Raw genomic sequence first — 23,554 nt, 5'->3', positions numbered from 1 at the left:
AACCAAATCATACTATCTTACTCATTCACAATGATGCTCTCAAAGCAAAACTGGAAACTGCATCTTCAGAATGTCTCCATCTCTGGGGTGGCCAGTTGGCTCCATGGTTAGAGCATCGTGCTGGTTCCAATCCTTGGTAACCAAGGTCGCTGGTTTGATTCCCACATGGACCAGTTAGCTACACCCTCCACAACTAGGTTGAAAACAATGGCTGGAGCTTGGAGCTGAGCCCCCAGTGGGCGGCCGGCCAGTTGGTTCAGTGGTTAGAGCGCAGTGCTCATAACACCAAGGTTGCCTGTTCGATTCGCGCATGGGTCAGTGAGCTGTACCCTCCATAACTAGTAGGTTGAAGAGAACAATTTGACTTGGAGCTGAGCTGCGCATCCCACAACTAGATTGGAAACTGTTACTTGACAGGGAGCTGATGGGTCCTGGAAAAAACACTGTTCCCCAATTATAAAAAAAAAAATTTGTTTCAAAAAGTTTTTTTTTTAAAAAAGATATCTATACCTTGTTGAAGAAAATCAATCTTAAACAGGAGTTATTATCTATGAAAGGAGTACAAAAGTCATGTGAAAAAGTAGAGAATAAAAAGAGTGGAGATAAAAATTATTAAACCTCAAAATTCATATAGTCACGAATGTGGTAGAAAAGAGTGAAGCAGAACACAGTAAATTCTGGGATATTGAAGACTGAGCAAGACAGGATGTAGTAGAAAAAAATTTTTAAATCTATTTTTACAGGTTAATTCATTGATTTTTAACACGCCTTAATTCATTTTGCTGCAAATTAGGTTTTCGATATACATAGTGTATGTGATTCTTCTACTCCCCTTAACGGAAGTTGTTTTTATTTTTTATTTTTTTAGATTTCTGGAACTAAGGTGGTATTTGCTTCTCCTTTTAAATATTTCAGTTCCCATCATTATTATCACTCAATTGATCTTTGAGATTTGTTCTTTCTGGATAATCATTTGATTTTTAAGACCAATTGATATAAAACGAGACTCTTAGGAAATACAGAAAATAAAATGCACCATATTCTTAGATTATTCAGTCATATTGTTCAATTTTTAAAATTTAATATTGATTCTCTTATTGGAATAGTTAGATGAGATGATTCAAAATATTTTCATGATTCAGATTTATTTCATTCCGTATTGATGATAAATATTTTAAACTTCAGCTTTTTTCACATTTAAATTGCCGTCCAAATCATTGACTTAAAACTAAAGAATACAAATAGACTGTAATTATTCAGTTTATAATTATTTTTAAAATGTATCCTTTCCGTTGGCTTTAGGAACCAGCAGCATCTCAAAAAAACGTACACCCGTTAAATGACCATGTTGGCGCTTCCATAAGTGACATGGAACTCAGAATTAAACGTCTGGAATCTGAACTCTTCAAAGTGAAAACTTCTAGTAAAATAGAATTGGAAGAATGTAAACACCTCTACCTAGAAGAATTAAAACTTAGAACATCATTGGAAAACAAACTAAACAAGTAAGTCCACAGTCAGAGAAAATCAATCGAGCTCATTAATTTGCCTCTAAAGTATAATTTTTATCCAGGCAGATTCCCGAGATTGATAGGAAATGAAAGCTTACTAAATAGTATAATTTTGGAAAATGATGTTAGTGAATAAATTACTTTTAAAATGTTAGTTAGTTCAGGACATTTGCATCTCTCCCCATTTTTGGTTTTACATGATTGTATTTTTCCTTCTCGCGGTTTTCATAGAGTTAATCTGATCTACCAGTCTTTAAGCAAAGTGTATTTGAAGCTTTATGATTTAGACAACGCTATTTATTATAAAATTGCTTGTCAGAATTCCCCTAAATAGTTTTTAATGAGGTAACTATTTATTATAAGATAACAACTTAAACCCAAAGGGTTAAGTACTCTGCATGTTCTGGAACTTGGTACATGTACTGTCTCCATTGTGCTCTGTGTTATTATCTCTGGAGGTCGCTTTCAGACAAGCTCTTCTTTCTAGTCTTTCTGATGTCCACAAAGGCATATATGTGAAATATAGCAGAGGGTTAACAACGTAGGGGTGAGGGTAGTATAACCCAAGAAGTGGCTAAAAAGATAAGGTGGTGAGCCTGAGGGGGTGTGTGGAAGACAGAAAGCGCAGAGCCCACGCCCAGCGCCTTGGTCACAGTGTTATATTATAAGCTACACGCCTGCGGAGCGGTTTCATTCAGTAGGATCACCCACCAGGCTCCCTCCTTCTCCCCCAGAGGCTGTTGTTCTACATGACACCTCAGTCCTCAGGGTAATGAGGGCGTTACCCAAGGGCGGTGACTGCAAAGGCTTGAAAATATCTTGGTGGGATTTTTTAAAAATTCTAAACTCGTTTGCTATGTATGTCTCATGGCAATCCTCAAGAATCTTATTGGTTCAGCCATTGCAGAAGGCAGCAAGTATTATCTGTGAAGCCGTCGATGTCACTGATAGCCCGTGTCCTCCCCTCCCTACTTTGAATTTCTTCTTAGTCTGGCATCCCCATAGAAACATATGTGCTTGTTTAGGATAATTTGAAACCTATCCTTGTGCATGGTAGGTCTGCCCTGACGCATTTTCAATGTTAAAATGCTGTTTAATGGGAAATTTCTTTTACTATTTATTATGGCAACTTGAAAAAAATGCAAGTCATTCAGGAAAAATAAAATACTAAGCCTTTGTTCTTACAATCTTCACAGTGCTAATGACACGCTGGCAGAGATGAGAGCCCAGCTTCTCATGAAGACACCACGGAACACTTTACTCAGCACCGCTCCTGGGAGGCCTGTCCTGCTGCCACCTTTTATTGGAAGGATAAGTGATGGGTTCCTACCTCGAGGAAATCTCGCTCCAAGAGAACAGTCGGTGATTCCTAGGTCAACCCCACAGACTTCTAATAATAATGACACGTTCACCTACTTCATGAAGGTTAGTTATCTTCTTCCCTTTGGGTTTCAGTTGTCCGATATAATTCTTGTTCTTAACTTGGTGAGATTCTGAGTTGTTTCATTGACTAATGTACACAATGTGAAAGGCATAATTATGTGTGCTAATGTAGGAAGGAGACAGAAATTTTACAATCTTTTGTAAGTCCCTGCATCTCCCATGTTTTAAGAGCTACCTGTCATTAACTGTATTCAATAAATGTAATTGACTGACACATTTTAAATTTCTGGAAAAGCTGCTTTTCAATTAGATTTTACAAATGAAATGGTATTGCCTAACAACGAATGGTATGCTTTGAGATGCTTTGGCTTACTTCTGCATTGGTTTTAATTTGGCGATGGTTTATAACAATTTTAGTTGTCCTTCAGCCCAGTTTTGCCACCCCTAAGCGTAAGTGAATGATTGACATTCACTCACTATATGTTGATGTTTCTTATTTCCATGAAACCGAGGTAAATCCTTGTTATGAATTCTGCAAACTTGTAACACTGAAAAGATTAATTTGTTCTTTCTAAGTTAAAAGTTGTTCTCTTTGTACATAATAGTACATCCTTAATTTCTGTTTTACTTATAGCATTTTTTATTTTGATGAGTTAAACTGTTTTGCTTAAAAAGTAATAATAAAATAAAATATCTTGCTCAGCAACAGTACATTTTCTAAAGAGGTAAATTGAGCAAATATTTGAATTTTTAAAATGAAGTTCACTTATATCTGTACATCTTTTTTTTTAAATGGAGATTTAAGGAGATTAAAAAGAAATAGAAGTTGTAGCTCTAGAATTTAATTTAATTAGTTTCAGGTGCACAAGACAAGGTAATACTTAGACGTTCATCATTTATATCCCTCACACTGTGAACCCCCCCTCCCCCATTTCCCCTTTCACTATCCCTCCGACCTTGCACCGAGCCTTCACATTATATATATAAAATTATAGTTGGCATTCATTATTGTTCCGCTTTGGGTGTACAGTAGTACATTGATCAAGCATCTACATCTTCCCTGAGGTGGTCTCCCAGATGGGACCTGTGTCCATCAGATACCCTACAAAATCTTTACAACATTATTGATTACGTTCCCGAAATTATTTTTCAAAAACCCTGAGGCCATTTTGTGGTTACCGACTGTTTTCTAATCCCCTCACCTTCCCCCTTATCCCCACACCCCCACCCATCTAACAACCTTCAGCTTTTTCCTCTTTGTCCCCAGAACTGTTTCTGATTAGTTCATTCACTTATTCTTTTCTTTACATTCCGCATATAAGTGAGATCATATGGTACTTGTCTTTCTCTTTCTGACTTATTTCGCTTAACATAATGTTCTCTAGATCCATCCATGTTGTTGCAGATGGTAAGATTTCTTTTTTCTTTATGGCTGCGTAATACTCCAATATCTACATTTTGGCATCACTTGAATAATTGATGACTGAGGTGGCAATGATATGGCATCTTTAATAGCAACTTGTTTTCTTTGTGTAATATTGTTATTAAAATGTCCATTTTTGATCTCATTTCTTAAGTTCTTCATTCAGCTCCAGGATTTCTGTTTGGACCTTTTTTATAGTTTTCATATCTTAGATAAAGTACTCCTTCTGTTCGTTAATTTTACTCCTGAACTCGTTGAACTGCCTTGTGAGTTTTCTTGTATCTCATTGAGATTCTTCATGACTGCTGTTTTGAAATCTCGGTCACAGAGATCACAATCTTCATGACTTTGACTTGGTTTCTGGAGAAGTGTCATCTTCTCTCAGTGTTACCATGTCACCTTGGTTGTTCATGCTGCTGGATAGCTTGTTCTTCTGCAGGCTCATTTGAAATAGTGAACACTTTCTAATTTATGTACATTTTGATTCGAGCAATTCAGCAGCTAGATAATTAGACGTCTCTGTTTTGTTTTTCAGTAGCTGATGCAATAGCACAGTTTCTGTTGTCTCTCACTGGTGCTACTTGAGCCTGGGGGGTCCAGGTGTGGGGGCTTAGCTGTGAGTGTGGGAGTGCTGGCCTGGGTGACCAGGGTGATGGGTGTTGCTGCTGTATCCAGATCACCAGGGATTCTGGGCACCAGCACCGTGGGAGGGAACAGGGGAAGGGGGTGGTCAGGGAGAGCCTGTCTTGAGTCCACTGAGCCCACCTGGTTCCCTGTGGCCCTGGTAGCACTGTGCTGTGGGTGGAGGCTGGAGAAGTATTTCTGCTGCTGCTACTGGTCTCTGGTGGTGCCAGCACTGCTCTTCCTTCCTTCCTTCCTTCCTTCCTTCCTTCCTTCCTTCCTTCCTTCCTTCCTTCCTTCCGTTCTTCCTTCCTTCCTTCCTTCCTTTATTTCCTAACAGCTACAATGAGATGTAATGAACATAGCATGCAGTTCAGTCATTTAAAGTATGCAGTGCAGTGGCTTTTAGTGTATTCAAAGCTTTATGCAGTCATCATCACAATCAGTTTTACAACATTTTCATCACCCTGGAAAGTATCTGTGTACTGTTAGCCTTCACCATGTGCCAGTCTGCCCTTCCCACTCTTCCTAGCCCTAGGGAACCACTAGTGAACTCTCTGCTCCATATTGTGGTTTTGATGTATTTTCTGATGACTAATGATGCTGAGCTATCTTTTCACATACTTATTGTCCATTTGTATAACTTCTTTGAAGAACTGATGATTCAATTCCATTGCCCATTAAAATTGGTTCGTCTTTTTCTTGTTGAATTGTAAGAATTCTTTATATATTCTAGATACAAATCGCTTATCAGATATAGGATTTTCAAATATTTCTCCCTTTCATTAGCTTGCCTTTTCAGTTTTTCAATGGTGTCCTTTAAAGCATAAAGTTTTTTTTTATTTTAATGAAGTCCAGTTATCTACTTTTGTTTGGTACTGTCATAACTAAGACACAATTGCCAACTCCAGTCATGAAGACATGAAGCTTCTTCAAAGCTTTTATAGTTTTGGTTTTACCTTTTGAAATAATTTTATATATGGTATGATGTAGAGGTTTAATTTTTCTTTTGCATGTGGATATCCAGTAGACCCAGTATCGTTAGTTCAAAAGACTGTTCATGCCCAACTGGATTTTTCGGCACCCTTGTCAAAAATCACTTGACTATATATATATGAGGGTTAATTTTTGGATCATCTTTTCCAATTTATTGGTCTATAGATCTGTCCTTACACCATTACCAAATCAAATGTTATGAGAACGCTTCCCCAGTCATCTTGCATATTACCAGATGCCTTATGGAATAATGAAATGTCAATGTAGGGGAATATCTTTAATTCCACTTCTGTGGAGATGTTTTGCTTCTGGATGGAGCCTGTGGCCCGCAGACCTTGGTGACCTTATGACATGATGGGATATTAGGCTTACAAAGTCGACTCATTCCTTTTGTTTTCTTCATTCAAAACATTAATCTTTAACCCAGTGCCTCCCTTTCACTCCCATTTCCATCAAATGTCGGTAATAGGATCTGATACTTGGTGGACAACTTTCTTCATTTTGTCTATCTCCTAATCCATAGCCTCTTCCATAGATTTCACTGTCTAGGAAGGAGAAGATGAAACCTGGACCATCTGCTTTCCTCTTTAGAAATCTCTCTAATCCATCATCTTGCAATTGAAATGTAGATTCTGTTTGACCCGGTTCTTTTCTGAAACACTGGTGCCAATCTTGTTCTTGGCATAGATCCTACATTCTCAGAAACACATTGAGATGCATAGTTGTATCTTTAGCTTCACATATAATTAATGGAATAAATATTTCATCCCATCCAAAGAAAACATTTCAAGAGTACAGCTGTTAAATTCAGGAAGTAATTAATCAATCAGAAACAAGTAAAATATTTGTTTGCGGCAGACAGCAGGAAGACCTACACCTGAACACCCGGCTCGCATTGTGGCCCGAGCCTCCCCACAACACGGGGCTGGATTCCAAGGTTCAGATCCTCAGAGACATAACCAACAGTTGTGTTGCCCTTTGTGAAGGAGTCTTGGAATTCACACGAAATGTCTTTCAACATATTCTGTTCATTAGGAGCCAGTCACTAATGTTGACCCATATTCTAGTGGTTTTATGCAATGAATATTTCAAAATTTACGGACACATTTAAAAACCACCTTGATCTGTCCACTGGCCACAATTCTTTATATTCTCCCCACATGGAAAATACACTCATCCCTACACAATACTCGCCACAAGTCTCAATTTAATGGCATCAAGCTCAGGTTCGAAACTAAGATTTTAAGATCTTAGTCTGGTGCAAATGGGGATGAAGGGCCTGGGTTTTGGTTTCTAGGATAAAGCCCCTTGAGGACAATTCCTTTCAATATGAAAACATGAGAAAGGAAGAGACAAGTTATCTACCACCCACACACCCAACATTCTGCTCGACTGCTGAAGTTTCCCCTGCAGAAATAGAAAGTGGAAGACACGTTAGTCCATAGCAATTCTGAAATACAGCCTGATGTATGCTGTCCGTTCTTTGATTAGGACTTAGTCCTAATCATGCCAATGCTTCTCCATGGCCCTTTGCTGTCCCCTGTGAGCTCTTTGTTCTGTCCTTTTCATAAGAAATGACCTGTGCTTGCAGCTCTTCCCTCAGCGTCATTCCTCCACCCAAATGTCTAAGACCCACAGGCCTCCTCTTATTTTTCACTCTCTTGGTTTTTATTAGTCCAAGGTAACAAGGTGGTTTTTTGCTACTTGATTATCCTAAAAAGTTGGAGTTGCGTGAGAGTTTATTGGGGTTCGTGCCATTAGAAAAGCGACCGTCATACATCGTTTTGAGATAAGCTCTTGGGCTTCCTGTAGCTGTTGTAGGACCATGCCTTTAAAATTCTTTTCCTCTGAAGAGCCTTCCAGGAATTTAAGGCCCCACCTTAACACTTTCGAAGTCTTGAGGAAGGCTTTACCGTCTTGTCCTCATCCGTACATCATGTCTTCCTGGGAGCACAGCGAATTTGATCTTCACTCAGAAGCCATTTCTTCATTTTAGCATGATTTGACAACAGGGCATGTGGGAGAGGCTGTAAATGGGAAACACATTTGAACACAATAAGTCCTGGTTCCTTTACAGTTCACAGTCTTTCGTTAGCTCATGTATCTCATGGATTTTACTTGGTTACTTCACAGCAAGAGTCCCCTTTCATCCGGATGTGAGACCCATTTTCTTCACCAGCTGAGAAGTCTTTGTGCCCAGCCTATTTAGGGGCCCGCAAGCCCCCAATAACCGTCTCTTGGAGGCTCTTGTGGGTGTCGTTCTCATTCTTCTCCACATCCTTTCGGGTTCCACCTACCTCCTGGTGGAAAGGCACTCCTACAGGTTTTAGATTGCTTTTCTTTGTGGCCTCACAGCATTTTGAATATCAGTATCAATGCCAATTGTTCATTGCTGCTCAAGAAACCAACTCAAAAGCTAGTGGCTCAAAACAGCATCTGTTTTGTTCACCAGTGATGCAGTTGAGTGAAGCTCAGTGAGACTAGCTTATTTCTGTTCCACTTGTATCAGCTGCATTGCCATGAAGCTGCGAATGAGAATCATCTAAAGGCTGTTACACACACGTGTAGCAGTTGAAGCGGGGTTTTGGCCGGGACGCCCACTGGGGCCGTCTCAGCGCGAACATCTGTAGGAGGCCTCACTGTGTGTCCTGGGCTTCTTCATCTGCACAACATGGTGGCTGGGTTCTCAGGGCGAGCTTCCCGAGAGAAAGTCAGATGGAAGCTGTATCACATTTTCTGCCGCAGGCATAGCATTCTCACAGCAGTTCTGCCCTATTCCATGCACTAGAATCCAGTTACATCCTAAGGCCAGCACATATTAAAAGGGAGGGAATTTCATGGAGAAATGTCAAGAATTTGTAGCCATGTTTTAAAAACACTACATCCATCCACTCACCTCATCTTACCAAATAAGCATTGTATCTACAGGAAAGTAGTTCTACCCAACTCAGTATCACTGAAATCCCAGCAGATTTGTTGTTGTTATTATTGCTGTTTAGGATGTTCTTGTATATTGTGGAAAGAGAAGATTACAAGATAGCATTATCGAATTAAGACACTTTTTTGTTGTTGAAAAAAATGTAGCGATCATCTCACTAAACATTCACAGTGTGAGATGTGATTTCTCCTTAACCTTGGGAATCATTTTTTCTTGAAAGCAATTCAAATTACCATGAAACATTTGTAGCTGACGGAGGCCTAACTAACTCAAGATGAGTTACTTGTAACTCCCTACAACTTCGTAAGAAATTATGGAGAGTTAAAATGGGGAACAGGTGAGAGACTATCAACTCAGAGGTGACTTACAGTCATTTTATAGAAGAAAAACATGAACCAATCATTCAGGAAATCGTAGAAAATCAAGTACAGATGTTGTGTGGCAAAGTCGATGACAATAAAGGATACATTTTTGAGTCTCCTGGTGCTTTTCTCTTGGTTCTTCATTCTGAGTAATTCAAGTTTCCACATTCTAAGGATCTACTACAGTATGGATGACATTTTATGGCAACTGAGTTTATTTCACAAGTTGATACTGGTTTGGGGTTAGACTATTCTCAGTCAACTTCCTTCATAACGAAATCATACTATCTTACTCATTCAGAATGATGCTCTCAAAGCAAAACTGGAAACTGCATCTTCAGAATGTCTCCGTCTCTGGGGTGGCCAGTTGGCTCCATGGTTAGAGCATCGTGCTGGTTCCAATCCTTGGTAACCAAGGTCGCTGGTTCGATTCCCACGTGGACCAGTTAGCTACACCCTCCACAACTAGGTTGAAAACAATGGCTGGAGCTTGGAGCTGAGCCCCCAGTGGGCGGCCGGCCAGTTGGTTCAGTGGTTAGAGCGCAGTGCTCATAACACCAAGGTTGCCTGTTCGATTCCCGCATGGGTCAGTGAGCTGTACCCTCCATAACTAGTAGGTTGAAGAGAACAATTTGACTTGGAGCTGAGCTGCTCATCCCACAACTAGATTGGAAACTGTTACTTGACAGGGAGCTGATGGGTCCTGGAAAAAACACTGTTCCCCAATTATAAAAAAAAAAAAAATTTGTTTTAAAAAGTTTTTTTAAAAAAGATATCTATACCTTGTTGAAGAAAATCAATCTTAAACAGGAGTTATTATCTATGAAAGGAGTACAAAAGTCATGTGAAAAAGTAGAGAATAAAAAGAGTGGAGATAAAAATTATTAAACCTCAAAATTCATATAGTCACGAATGTGGTAGAAAAGAGTGAAGCAGAACACAGTAAATTCTGGGATATTGAAGACTGAGCAAGACAGGATGTAGTAGAAAAATTTTTTCAAATCTATTTTTACAGGTTAATTCATTGATTTTTAACACGCCTTAATTCATTTTGCTGCAAATTACGTTTTCGATATACATAGTGTATGTGATTCTTCTACTCCCCTTAACGGCAGTTGTTCATATTTTTATTTTCTTAGATTTCTGGAACTAAGGTGGTATTTGCTTCTCCTTTTTACTATTTCAGTTCCCATTATTATTGTCACTCAGTTGATCTTTGAGAATTTTTCTTTCTGGAATATCATTTGATATTTAAAACCAATTGATATAAAACGAGACTATTAGGAAATAAAGAAAAAAAAACAAAAAGAAATGCACCATATTCTTAGATTATTAAGTCATATTGTTCAATTTTTAAAATTTAGAATTGATTCTCTTATTGGAATAGTTAGATGAGATGATTCAAAATATTTTCATGATTCAGATTTATTTCATTCCGTATTGATGATAAATATTTTAAACTTCAGCTTTTTTTACATTTAAATTGCCCTCCAAATCATTGACTTAAAACTAAAGAATACAAATAGGCTGTAATTATTCAGTTTATATTTATTTTTAAAATGTATCCTTTCTGTTGGCTTTAGGAACAAGCAGCATCTCAAAAAAACATACACCCGTTAAATGACCATGATGGCGCTTCCGTAAGTGACACGGAACTCAGAATTAAGCATCTGGAATCTGAACTCTCCAAAGTGAAAACTTCTAATAAAATAGAATTGGAAGAATGTAAACACCTCTGCCTAGAGGCATTAAAACTTAGAACATCATTGGAAAACAAACTAAACAAGTAAGTCCAAACAAATTCAGAGAAAATCAATCGAGCTCATTAATTTGCCTCTAAAGTATAATTTTTATCCAGGCAGATTCCCGAGATTGATAGGAAATGAAAGCTTACTAAATAGTATAATTTTGGAAAATGATGTTAGTGAATAAATTACTTTTAAAATGTTAGTTAGTTCAGGACATTTGCATCTCTCCCCATTTTTGGTTTTACATGATTGTATTTTTCCTTCTCGCTGTTTTCATAGAGTTAATCTGATCTACCAGTCTTTAAGCAAAGTGTTTTTGAAGCTTTATGATTTAGACAATGCTATTTATTATATAATTTCTTGTCAGAATTCCCCTAAATAGTTTTTAATGAGGTAACTATTTATTATAAGATAACAACTTAAACCCAAAGGGTTAAGTACTCTGCATGTTCTGGGACTTGGTACATATACTGTCTCCATTGTGCTCTGTGTTATTATCTCTAGAGGTCGCTTTCAGACAAGCTCTTCTTTCTAGTCTTTCTGATGTCCCCAAAGGCATACATGTGAAATACAGCAGAGGGTTAACAACGTAGGGGTGAGGGTAGTATAACCCAAGAAGTGGCTAAAAAGATAAGGTGGTGAGCCTGGGGGGGTGTGTGGAAGACAGAAAGCGCAGAGCCCACGCCCAGCGCCTTGGTCACAGTGTTATATTATAAGCTACACGCCTGCGGAGCGGTTTCAGTTCAGTCGGGTCACCCACCAGGCTCCCTCCTTCTCCCCCAGAGGCTGTTGTTCTACATGACACCTCAGTGCCAAAAGGTTAATTTCCTCAGGGTAATGAGGGCGTTACCCAAGGGCGGTGACAGCAAAGGCTTGAAAATATCTTGGTGGGATTTTTAAAAAATTCTAAACTCGTTTGCTATGTATGTCTCATGGCAATCCTCAAGAATCTTATTGGTTCAGCCATTGCAGAAGGCAGCAAGTATTATCTGTGAAGCCGTCGATGTCACTGATAGCCCGTGTCCTCCCCTCCCTACTTTGAATTTCTTCTTAGTCTGGCATCCCCATAGAAACATATGTGCTTGTTTAGGATAATTTGAAAGCTATCCTTGTGCATGGTAGGTCTGCTCTGACGCATTTTCAATGTTAAAATGCTGTTTAATGGGAAATTCCTTTTACTGTTTATTATGGCAACTTGAAAAAAATGCAAGTCATTCAGGAAAAATAAAATTCAAAGCTTTGTGTTTTACAATCTTCACAGTGCTAATGAAAGACTGGCAGAGGCTAGAACCGATCTTCGCGCAAAGGAACAGCCTAAGGAGTTTCTCAGCACTGCTCTTAGGAGGCCAGACCTTGAGCCACCTTGTGTTGGAAGTTTGAATACTGAGTTACTCCTCAGTGGAAATCCTGCTCCAAGAGAAAACTTGGTGATTCCTAAGTCAACCGCACGGGCTTCAAATGACAGCATGGGGTGTTACTGTACCAAGGTTAGTTATATTAGCTTCTTTCCGTTGGGTTTCAGATTTCTTTCTTTTTTATTTCTTTGATATAATATTGTTTTGTTTTGTCTTATATATTCATTGGGGTGATATTGGTTAGTGAAATCATATGGGTTTCAAGTGTACATTTCCATAATACATCATCTATATATTTCACTGTGTGTTCACCATCCCGAGTCAGTTCTCCTTCCATCGCCATGTATTTGACCCCCTTTTCCCTCTTCTACCTCTCTCTCTCCCCCCTCACCCACTAAGTGTTGTCTGTGTCTATGAGTTTTTGTTTCTTTGTTTGTCGTTGATGAAATTTTTAGTTGTTTCATTGACTAATGCACACGAGGTAAAAGGCATAATTATGTGTGCTAATATACATAGAAAGGAGACGGAAATTTTACAATCTTTTTTTAAGTCCCTAGAGCTCTCATGTGTTGAGTTATTTATTATTATTTAATAAATGTAACTAAAGTGATACATTTAAAATGCTTGAAAATTTGCCTTTAAATTTTATTACAGATGTTAAATATCATTGCCTAATAACCAATGGTATGCTTTGAGATGCTTTGGCTTCTTAATTGGTTTTAGTTGGAGATGATTCATAAAAATTTTAAAGTTTTGTGCATCCCAGTTTTTCTTCCCCTAAGCGTAAGTGAATGATGGCCGGCCAAACACCTAACCACAAATGGATGTTTATTATTAAATGAAACAGATATAATCCTTTTTATTAATTCGGCAAACTTATAATACTGAAAAAAGATTAGTCTCTGTTTTTATGGTTAAAGTTATCTTCTAACAAGAGAGTATATCCTTAATTTTTATTTTATTCGTAGCACTACCTATTTCAGTGTTTTAAAATGAGTTGCTTCACAGTTGTACATATTCTAAATAGGGACATTAAGCAAATAATTGAATTTTTAAAATGAAGTTCACTTATGTCTATATGTCTTGACAGCATTTGGGTAATTGATGAGTAAGGTGGCAGTGCTAGGGAGTCTTTAAATCACAACTCGTCTTCTTCGTGTGACGTGGTTGTTAAAAATACTCATTCTTGAGTTCTTGACCAGCAGGAGTTCTGTTCGGTTCTGTGTCATAGTTTCCATCTCTTTGATAAAGTTCTCCTCCGGGTCATTAATTTTACTCCTGAACTCATTGAAGTGCCTGTGAGTGTTGTTATATCTCAGTGACATTCTTCATGCTGTTACTTTGTTTTGTTTTACCCTCCAAAATGTTTATTACATTTAAGCAACGTGGAGAATACAGGAAGGAAAGCACAAATCGTCTGCTCGGAACAATTGGTCTAATTTATATGCAGCATACAATATAGAAAATTAGTTTAAAACGGTTAGTGGAGGTCAAATTGAGGAGGGCTTTAAGTGAGTTTGATTTTTTTCCTCTAGGCAGCAGTAGGCATAAAAAGGATAACGAAATAATAATTCTTTCATGGGGGAGTTTATAATATGTGGCAGAGAGTCTGTTATCTCCTTTGTATTTGAAAAATTAAGTGAAGTATAATGTAAGTCGTTAGTTTCAGGTGAACAAGCTTTTCCTGGTTCGTGCTAATCTTTGGCCCTAGAAGTAAATACTGTATGTCTTTTGACTATTGACATATAGTATTTTATATAATATAGTATATAATATACTCAGCTTCTTGCTGGGGCTACAGCTGAAAATAGCTCAGCCCTGTTTCTCTTTGGCCATGACTAGACTGTGTTGAACTGGGTTATTTTAAGCTGAGGGCCAGATTGCTGATTGACAGGTGTTATATATGTGCCTGAAAGTCATCAAGAAGTGCTTTTTTGTTTGTTTGTTTGTTTTACTGTGCAGATACTAGTTTTGGGTGTCTTCCTTTTTTTTCAGTGAATGAGTATTATTATTTTTAACTCTTTTTTATTATTAGTTTCAGGTGTCCAAAACAATGTAATAGTTACACATTTATAATTTGTATGCCTCACATAATGATGACCCCTCTCCCCTCATCAACGACCCCTCTGACATCACATACAGCCATTACATTTCCACTGCCTCTATCCCTCAGGCTGTACTCTACTTCTTGTAAACATATATATACATACATGTATATGTGTGTGTGTGTATAACAATTGTAGTTAACATTAACATTCATTATTGTTCAGCTTCAGCTTCCGGTGTACAGTGCAGTTGTCAGGCATCTACATCATCTCTGAGGTGCTCTCCCTAATGAGACAAGTGTAATCAGATACCCTACAAAATCTTTACATTATTGATTACATTCACCAAATTGACTTTCGTATCCCCATGGCAATCTTGGGGTTATCGATTGTGCTTTGTAATCCCCTCACCTTCCCCCTTATCCCCACCCCCCCCATCTAGCAACCTTCAGTTTTTCCTCTGTGTCTCTGAGACTGTTTCTGATTAGTTCACTCATTTATTGTTTTCTTTAGATTCCATATATAAGTGAGATCATAAGGTATTTGTCTTTCTCTGTCTGACTTATTTCACTTAACATAATGTTCTCTAGGTCCATCCATATTGTTGCAAATGGTAAGATTTCCTTTTTTATGGCTGCGTAATACTCCATTGTATAAATGTACCACAGTTTCTTAATCCAGTCGTCTACTGATGGGCATTTTGATTGTTTCCATGTCTTGGCTATTGTGTATAGACCTGCAATAATCATAGGGGTGCATACATTTTTTTGAATTAGAGTTTTGGATTTCTCCGGATCGATGCCTAGGAGTGGAATTGCTGGGTCATAAGGTAGTTCCATTCTCAGATTTTTGAGATACCTCCATACTGTTTTCCATAGTGGCTGCACCAATCTGCAATCCCACCAACAGTGCACAAGGGTTCCCTTTTCTCCACATCCTCGCCAGCGCTTGTTGTTTGTTGATCTATTGACGATAACCATTTTGACTGGGGTGAGGTGGTATCTCATTGTGGTTTTTATTTGCATTTCTCTGATGGTTAGTGGGTTTGAGCCTTTCTTCATATGTCTGTTTGCCATCTGTATGTCCTCTTTAGAAAAATGTCTCTTCATGTCCTCTGCCCATTTTTTAATTGGGTTGATTGTTTTTTTGGAGCTGAGTTGAGTGAGTTTTTTAATAAAGTTTGGATATATCAATGGCAGATATCTTCTCCCATTCAGTAGGACCCTTTTTTGTTTTAATGATGGTTCCTTTACTGTGAAAAAAATGTTTAGTTTGATGTAATCCCATATGTTTATTTTTTCTGTTACTTCCCTTGCCCAAGGGGATGTATCAGTAAAAATCTTACTCCGGGTAATATATGTAAAGTTGCTTCCTATATTGTCTTCTAGGAGTTTTATGGTATCAGATGTTACATTTAAGTTTTTAACCCATTTTCAATTTATTCTTGTATATGGTGTAAGGAGGTGGTCCAGCTTCATCTTTTTGCATGTGTCTGTCCAGGTTTCCAAGCACCATTTATTGAAAAGACTGTCTTTACCTCACCGTAAATTCTTGCTTCCATTGTCGTAGATTAAATGGCCATATAGGCGTGGATTTATTTTTGTTCCGCTTGTGTGTTCACTGTTAACTTGTCTTCTAAGTCGCTGATTCAATTCTCTGACTCATCTAACCCACTGGTAATTCCTTCAAGCGTGTGCTTTATTTCACTTGTTGTATTCTTTCGTTCTAACTGGTTGTTCATTATGATTTCTCTATCCTTCTTTATGTTGTCACTAAGCTCTTTAAACATTCTTATCATCAGTGTTCTGAACTCTGTCTCTGATAGGTTGGTTACCTCTATTTCATTTGGTTCCAATTCTGGAGGTTTCTTCTGTTCTTTTATTTGGGACATGTTTCTTTGTTTCCCCATTCTGGTTGACTCTCCGTGTTTGCTTCGATGTATTAGGTAGATCCCCTAGGATGCTCGGTCTTTGCTGGGTTATCTTATGTAGTGTGTGTCCTTTATATCTGACTTGCACCACTTCCCTATTCTCCTGTGCGTGTGCTCCAAAGGTGACCCTGGTGTTGTGTATATTGTCCTGTGTAAAGTTGAACTTCCATTGCTTTTGGCTGGTCAGTAGGTGGGGCTGATCCTAGGCTGCCTAGTTGTGAGACTTAGCTCTGCCCTCGGTAGATGATCTGCTGCGTGAGGGTTGACCACTCGAATTAGACTTGGCCTCTATGGGCTCTTGTGCCTGTAGAGAATTCCCTCTGGGTGTGTCACTTGTAGGTCAAATCCAATAATACTCTGGTTGGGTCTGGAGTTGGTGTCAGGAGGTGTTGAATCTTGTGACTCTTGGGCTGGGCCCTGGTGTAGGGCAATTTCAGAACAAAGCCAACCACCAAGCACAACAGCAACAACAAAGTCAAAACGAAATACACTCACGTGTGAAAACAACCAGTAACACACACTCAACACAGGCAAAAATATCAAAGATACAAAAACAAAAAAAAACAAAAAACGCAGCGCCAGTCTTGGCTTAAGCCCACCAAGTAATCTCCAGGCCGTCCTCTGCTGTACCAGAGAGTCCTCTGTGTATTGTTCAGGCAGAGCCGGTCACCTGGTGCCCAGAGTGACCCTGGGACGGCAGATGTAGATGAGTGGGGCTATCGGGTCTGGATGGTAGTTTCTACAAAGTCAGTGCAGTTCCTGCTCTTGCCTGCACATATGCGCACTGAGAGTAACACAACCAGCCCTGTGCCCAGGTCTCCTGAGTCTTAGGTCACTTCTTCCGTGTGTGTGTGCGTGCGTGCATGTGTGCGTGTGTGGTGGGAGATTTCTAAGCTGCTGAAAGCCCAGAGCTGCGACTGCTGCCTACTGCTAACCCCTGGGCATGTCTCCACAGTTGTAATTGCCCTGCCCTGGGCAGGTCAGAGAAGGTGGGGACTGGGGATGGAGGAGTCTTCTCTCTCTCAGCCCAGCAGTGTCACACACTTCCCAGCTTCTTCCCTGGGTCGCAGTAGCTACAAACCAGGTCCTCCCAGATCCTGAGCACTATGGGTCCTCTGTAATCTGACACTACTCCTCAGATCAGGGGCCAGCGTGAGTCTCTGGAAGGGTGGGGGTAGGATTTGGAGAGTCGGGGGAGGGGCCCAGGTATGGTGCTTACTTCCTTTGTCCTACCTAGGGCCCAGCTGGAGGTCTCAGCTGAGGTTACTGCCTCAAACTCTGGATATGCTGCTCTCTGGGCAGGGAGATGAGCTGTGGGACAAGGGAAAGAGCCCACCTCCTGGCTCTTGTGGTCTCTGTTCTGTCCGGGGACCACCTGCACCTCCGCAGCCATGGATGCGGGCCACGTCTCCCTTCCCACTTCCCCTGCTCGCCCAGTTTGCCCACCTTCAAGTCATCCTCCTACAAGTCTCTTAGCTGTTCTGTGTGATGAGCAGAGAGCATGACTGCTGTTTTGAAATCTCGGTCACAGAGATCACAATCTTCCGTAACTTTGACTTGGTTTCTGGAGAAGTGTCATCTTCTCTCAGTGTTAACCATGTCACCTTGCTTCTTCATGCTGCTGAGTGGCTTGTTCCTCTACAGGCACATTTGAAGTAGTGAATACTTTCTTATGTAGGTACATTTTGATTTGAACAATTAAACAGGTATATAATTAGAGGTCTTTCTTTTGTTTTCAGTAGATGGTTCAATAGTGTAGTTTCTGTTTTCTCCCAGAGGTGCTCCTTGAGTATGGGAGGTCCAGGCGCGGGGGCTTAGCTGTGGGTGTGGGAGTCCAAGCCTGGGTGACCAGGGAGATGGGTGTTGCAACTGCATCCAGGTCTCCAGGGTCTCTGGTCACCACCACCACGCAGGTGGGGGAAGTGGGTGGTTGAGGGGAGCGTGTTCTTGAGCCCGCTGAGCTGCTACCTGGTTCCCTATGTCTACTGGTAGCACTGTGTGTGGTCGTGAGACTGGAGAATTGTTTCTGCTGCTGCTACTGGTCCCTGGTGGTGCCAGCACTGCTGCATCTGGAGAGGGGTGGGGGGATGCTGCTGCTGCCCCACTTAGCCTCCCCTGGGCAGTGATGTGGGAGCTGCACCCCATCCCCTCCACCGCCACTGCCTTTGCTGGGGCTTCAGGCTCAGCCTTGTCCCCCTGGAACTGCAGCTGTGGGCTGTCCCTGTGCTTTCCTCCATCCTGCCTCCCTTTCACATCCAGTGCACCCTCCTTCCCTTTTACAGATGCGTGGTCTTTTAAGGAATCGTAGTGTGTTGAGCAGAAGATCCTTTCTTGGGCTATAGATGCCCGATGAGTTGTAGATATTGTGGAGATAGAAAGGGGTTGTCTCTCTTGACATGATGTTTACATCATTCCAAAGAATATCCATTTTGATCAATGCAGGGTGGTTTGTGGTTTTGATGGTGTTTTGTGGCCTCCTTTTTTTTTTTTTTTAGTTTTATTTTATTTTTACATCCCTCACAACGTGAACCCCCTTCCCCCCATCCACCACCACCCCGACCTCACACCGAGCCATCACATTATACACATAAAATTATAGTTGGCATTCATTAATGTCCAGTCTCTGGTTTACAATGCCATGACCAAGCATCCACCGCATCCCTGAGGTGGTCTCCCAAACAGGAAACATGTCCATCGGATACCCAACAAAATCCCCAAACACTATAGAGTAAGTTCCCCAAAGTAACTCTCAAAAGACCCTGAGGCCATCCTGTGGTCACCAACCGCCCCCCAATCCCTTCACCCTTCCCCCCATTTCCAACCCCCTCCCCCCCACCCATCTAACAACTGTGGCCTTCTTAATGCAGAGAAACATAGCACAGGCCTGTGCTAAATGGGGCTCCAACCTTGTGTTTTCATTTAGCTTCCCCTTAATAAATCATAGGAGAACAAAGCCAAGGATTTTCGGACAGCCCTTCGGCTAAATGGAGTCCAAGTCCTTCAAAGAGGTGAACCTGGAGGAAGGACTGGGTACAAAAAGAAAGTGAATGGCCAACGCTTCTGTAAATTCTTAAGCATGATGCACAATTAAAATGTTCTCAGTGGTTTCACCACAGAAATCAGAAGATGAAAGAGTGTAAAGGCAGGAGCAATGAGAGAGAATATGCTTGTGGACATTTTTCCTTTAATTATTTTTTGGTAGGAAAGAGGTGTTTAGTTTTCAGTATTTCCTCATAAGTTGGAAAATTGTTTATGTTAAAGTCAATGCCCTCATTCCAAGGCCAACGTTGTTCCCTTGTGAGGCGTTGGGTTGCCCAGTCATGCAAGGCTGAATAAGAGATGGTAAAGCCCCACTCTGTCAAGATCCAGAGATAAGTGTCCCAAATCACTAGGGAACACTGGAAAGACTGATGATGCAGTTGTGATGATGTGAGGTTGGACACAAGTGCACTAGATGGTAAAGAGAAATCTGTTTTGTGTTTCCAATTTCGCTATACTTAACCCCCACCATGAATAATACCTGTGTTGGTTTATATTGGTCAGCCAAATTTGATTCTGAGGAAAAGACAAGTCATTTTAAGGAAGAATTTCCTCAACTTGAGTTTGCTTTCTTTAACTCATGATTTTCTCCTTCAAGTTCCCTTTTCTGTGTTTAGAAATGTTTATGCTTTATAAATTGAGTGTGTTTGACTTCTGTTAATAGGACTTGTGATATTAATCTGTCTTTATTTTTTTTAATGACTTTAAAGCTAATACTTGAGTTAGAAAGCTACTATTTTGTTTCTCATGCTTTAACATTATTGAGCTACATGACAAAGTTTTACATATTCATTTTCTTTGAGTTGTACTCAGAAATTGATGGAATTTTCCGGAATATGAGGTAGTAGCTGGCATAGCACGCTAGCCTCAATAGGGAGACTTATCCCATTCCTGGCCCGCAGCTCCTTGGTTTGGTGACCTCAGGTGACCTATATAATCTCTGTGAGTCTTGGTTGCCTCTTATGCAAAATTAGGGACTTTCACTAAATAAGTGTCTTTCAGACCTGAAAAATATCTTTTTATCAAAGAATAGTACCGTTCTTTGAGAAAATTTTTTTTTGTTTAATTACTGTGTTTACCCCAAAATAAGACCTAGCCGGACAATCAGCTCCAATGTGTCTTTTGGAATAAAAATTAATGTAAGACGCGTCACATCATGTCACATCATATATATCATACGCGGTCTTATATCATAGTAAAATAAGACCGGGTCTTAATTAATTTTTGTTCCAAAATGCATTAGAGCTGATTGTCTAGCTAGGTCTTATTTTCGGGGAAACACGGTATATAAAAACAGAGACCAAGGGTGGCCAGATGCCTCAGTTGGTTAGAGTGCAAGTTCTTAACAACAAGGTTGTGGGTTCGATTCCCACATGAGCCAGTGAACTGCGCCCTCCACCGCTAGATTGAAAACAATGGCTTGCACTTGGAGATGAACCATGGTGGGCAGCCGGTTGGTCCAGTGGTTGGAGCACGGTGCTCATAACACCAAGGTTGACAGTTCGATTCCCACATAGACCCATGGGAAGCAATGGGTTGAGCTTGGAATTGGGCTGCTGGTGGGGAGCCTGTTGGCTCAGTGGTTGGAGCGAGGTGCCCATAACACCAAGGTAACCGGTTCAAGTCCCACATTGGCCAGTGAGATGCACCATCCACAACTAGATTGAAAAAAAGAACAATTTGACATCCTGGAAAAGCAAACTGTTCCTCAGTAGTCCCCAATTAACACAAAACAAACCAAAGCAGAGATGTGTAGAGCTACCTAGCTAAAGGAGGGATGCAGACTCCTAAGCGGTGCTATCCCGTGGGTGTCCCCAGTGGAACCTGAGCTTTCTCCGAGACGTAGTCTAGTGAGAACTGCCAGTAATGAGAAAATCCTTCTAGTTGATATCCTTTGAATTAAAGTTTGCTGATACATTTTTTGTGTATAATTTTCTCACCTTTGTATGTATTTGATAAATGGAAAAGTATAAATAAGACTGCAGATATGTTGTCCTTATTAATGTTGGACTTCAAGCTACTTCCACCATCTGAACACACTCCTCACCTAGAAATAAACATACCGTGTTTCCCCGAAAATAAGACATAGCTGGACCATCATCTCTAATGTGTCTTTTGGAGCAAAAATTAGTGTAAGACCTGGTCTGATATTATTTTATATTACATAAGACCCGTTCTTATATTATGTTAAAATAATACCGGGTCTTATATTAATTTTTGCTCCAAAGGTCGCATTAGAGCTGATGGTCCAGCTACATCTTATTTTCGGGGAAACACGATAGAAAGTGCTGAAGTAAATATTTAAGAAAAGAGCTGTTTTGGGGGAAAATAATAATAACGCTACATTGGTAGTTCCTTAATTCAAGTCGTGTAAAAATGTGATTTACATTTTATATTGTTGATTAACAATAACTTAAAACTGTTTCATGAAAATCTTCTCCCTTCCTATGGTATTTAGTTATTGATTTTACACGGCCTGTCTGGTGATGTTGTTGTCACATTATTCACGTTATAAGCCCTGTCTATCAAGCCATTCACAAAAAAAAGTGTTATGCAAATATTGGAAAACAAATTTGTCTTCCCCTTTCGGTGCCTGCCGACGAGACGAACAGTCCCTGAAGTGGGGAGTGAGGATTGAGAAAAAAGAAGAGAGACAAAGATGGGATCGGGAGGGCAGGCAATTCTAAGTAGACTGCCGCAGTTCTAAGTTGACTGCTGCAGTTCTAAGTAGAATGCCTCAGCCCAAGTTTATTTTTGCAGCTTATATACTCTGGGCATCAAAAAGTAACAGAACTGTCTGCAATCTAGTAGTTACAATAAAGGTAATACACAAGGGCCTGTTTTTTGGCCAGCTCCACACTTCCTGACCTTGTCTGGTTCTGTGTTCTCAGAGTAGGAAGTTTTGCCTTGCTGGGAGCACAAACCACTCAAGGAAGTCAAAGGCTCAACATTTCACAAAACAACACCTGCTAGCACTTCAGCACGGTTTCCCACAGGTCCCCCTTTTTTGTTATATATATATATAAAATTAACACAAAGGTCGCGCCTGGCTTAGGTGGTTGGTACAGATATGTCCATTTACCCATCATAGGAGACCATCCCTCTAGCGAACGGTTCCTGTCTTAGGTTATGTACATTCTTACCAAATCCTTACCCGTCTTTGGCTGCCGACCCATTGTAGGGGCTTTATACACGGGTGTCAGTGACACGGTGAACCTGGGCAGATAATCTCAACTCATGAACATTTGTTTGGAGATTGATGAAGCCCTTGAGTATTATCTTTCTGAGCAACGGAGTAAAACACATGAATAGAAGAACACCAACAAAGATTATTACAAAAGGCAGTAGCAAATGGAACAGAGCTAGAAAGGAGGGGAATTCTCCTCTGAGGTCCGAGTACCAAGGACCTGAAATGTTAACAGGTACCATAATGAAAGATGATCGGTGGAGAACTATAGCTCTACTTTTGTCATTTGACCAATTGATGCTATTACTTAGGTTACACTGTATACAAGATACATTAAACTGGACCCTGTCAATAGGGGTGATGTTAGAATTACCAATCATAAGCACATACGGAGCCTTGACACAAGCAGTGGTATTGCCTTCTACCTTGCCTTGTCCCTCGTCCATACTCATAGTCACTGTATCCACTGCTCCCACTAGTTTCCAAATATGTCTTGGGGGCCGGGAGGTATACTGTCTCCAAAGGATGGATCTGTTGTTTTTTCTGTTCTCCTCACCGCAAGGACCATGGGCTTGTTGTGGAGGTGGGTTTTTATCCCTGATGTTTTTCCATCCTGCTGGCTGATGGAATGTGACACTCTGTCCTTGGTTGTCTCCGTGACTTGTCTGGTTGCCCACACGGAAACATCCGGTAACATTGACAGTCTTTGTGAAGCATATGAGGAGTCCTAAGCCCAAGCCGCTATGATTGAATCCAACAGCTTGTAGGATGGCAGGAGCGAATGGATGTCCTAATAGCCTAGTGTCATTTGTCCCACCAATGACTTCAGGCCCGTTCCACACAGTGGGGTGTAGCATGGGAGGGTCAGGAACATATGCCCAGTATGTCTCACCCTGAGGGATCTGTGCAACCAGCAGGATCTTGAAGACGCTCATCAGCAAGCCGCACCAACCTCTCAGGCAGCCACCGCGCACCTCCTTTGTCCTGTGAATAAACACAAACATGCCCTCGTCCCC

General features: G+C 40.4%; 1 protein-coding gene across 2 annotated transcripts in view; it reads left to right on the top strand.

Moving 5' to 3' along the window:
- LOC308507598 (ankyrin repeat domain-containing protein 26-like) overlaps positions 1–23,554 on the top strand; it is a 92,009-nt gene that overhangs the window by 43,611 nt on the left and 24,844 nt on the right. For both annotated transcript variants that reach the window (XM_081072799.1, XM_081072800.1), the window contains 4 exons: positions 1,303–1,505; positions 2,708–2,936; positions 10,818–11,020; positions 12,244–12,469. In XM_081072799.1, coding sequence (XP_080928925.1) covers positions 1,303–1,505; positions 2,708–2,936; positions 10,818–11,020; positions 12,244–12,469 — 861 coding nt within the window. The remainder of the gene's footprint in view (positions 1–1,302; positions 1,506–2,707; positions 2,937–10,817; positions 11,021–12,243; positions 12,470–23,554) is intronic.

This window comes from Rhinolophus hipposideros (genome assembly GCF_964194185.1).
Source record: "Rhinolophus hipposideros genome assembly, chromosome: 14".
Taxonomy (NCBI): Eukaryota; Metazoa; Chordata; class Mammalia; order Chiroptera; family Rhinolophidae; genus Rhinolophus; species Rhinolophus hipposideros.
This window is presented reverse-complemented; position numbering and strand designations above follow the sequence as displayed.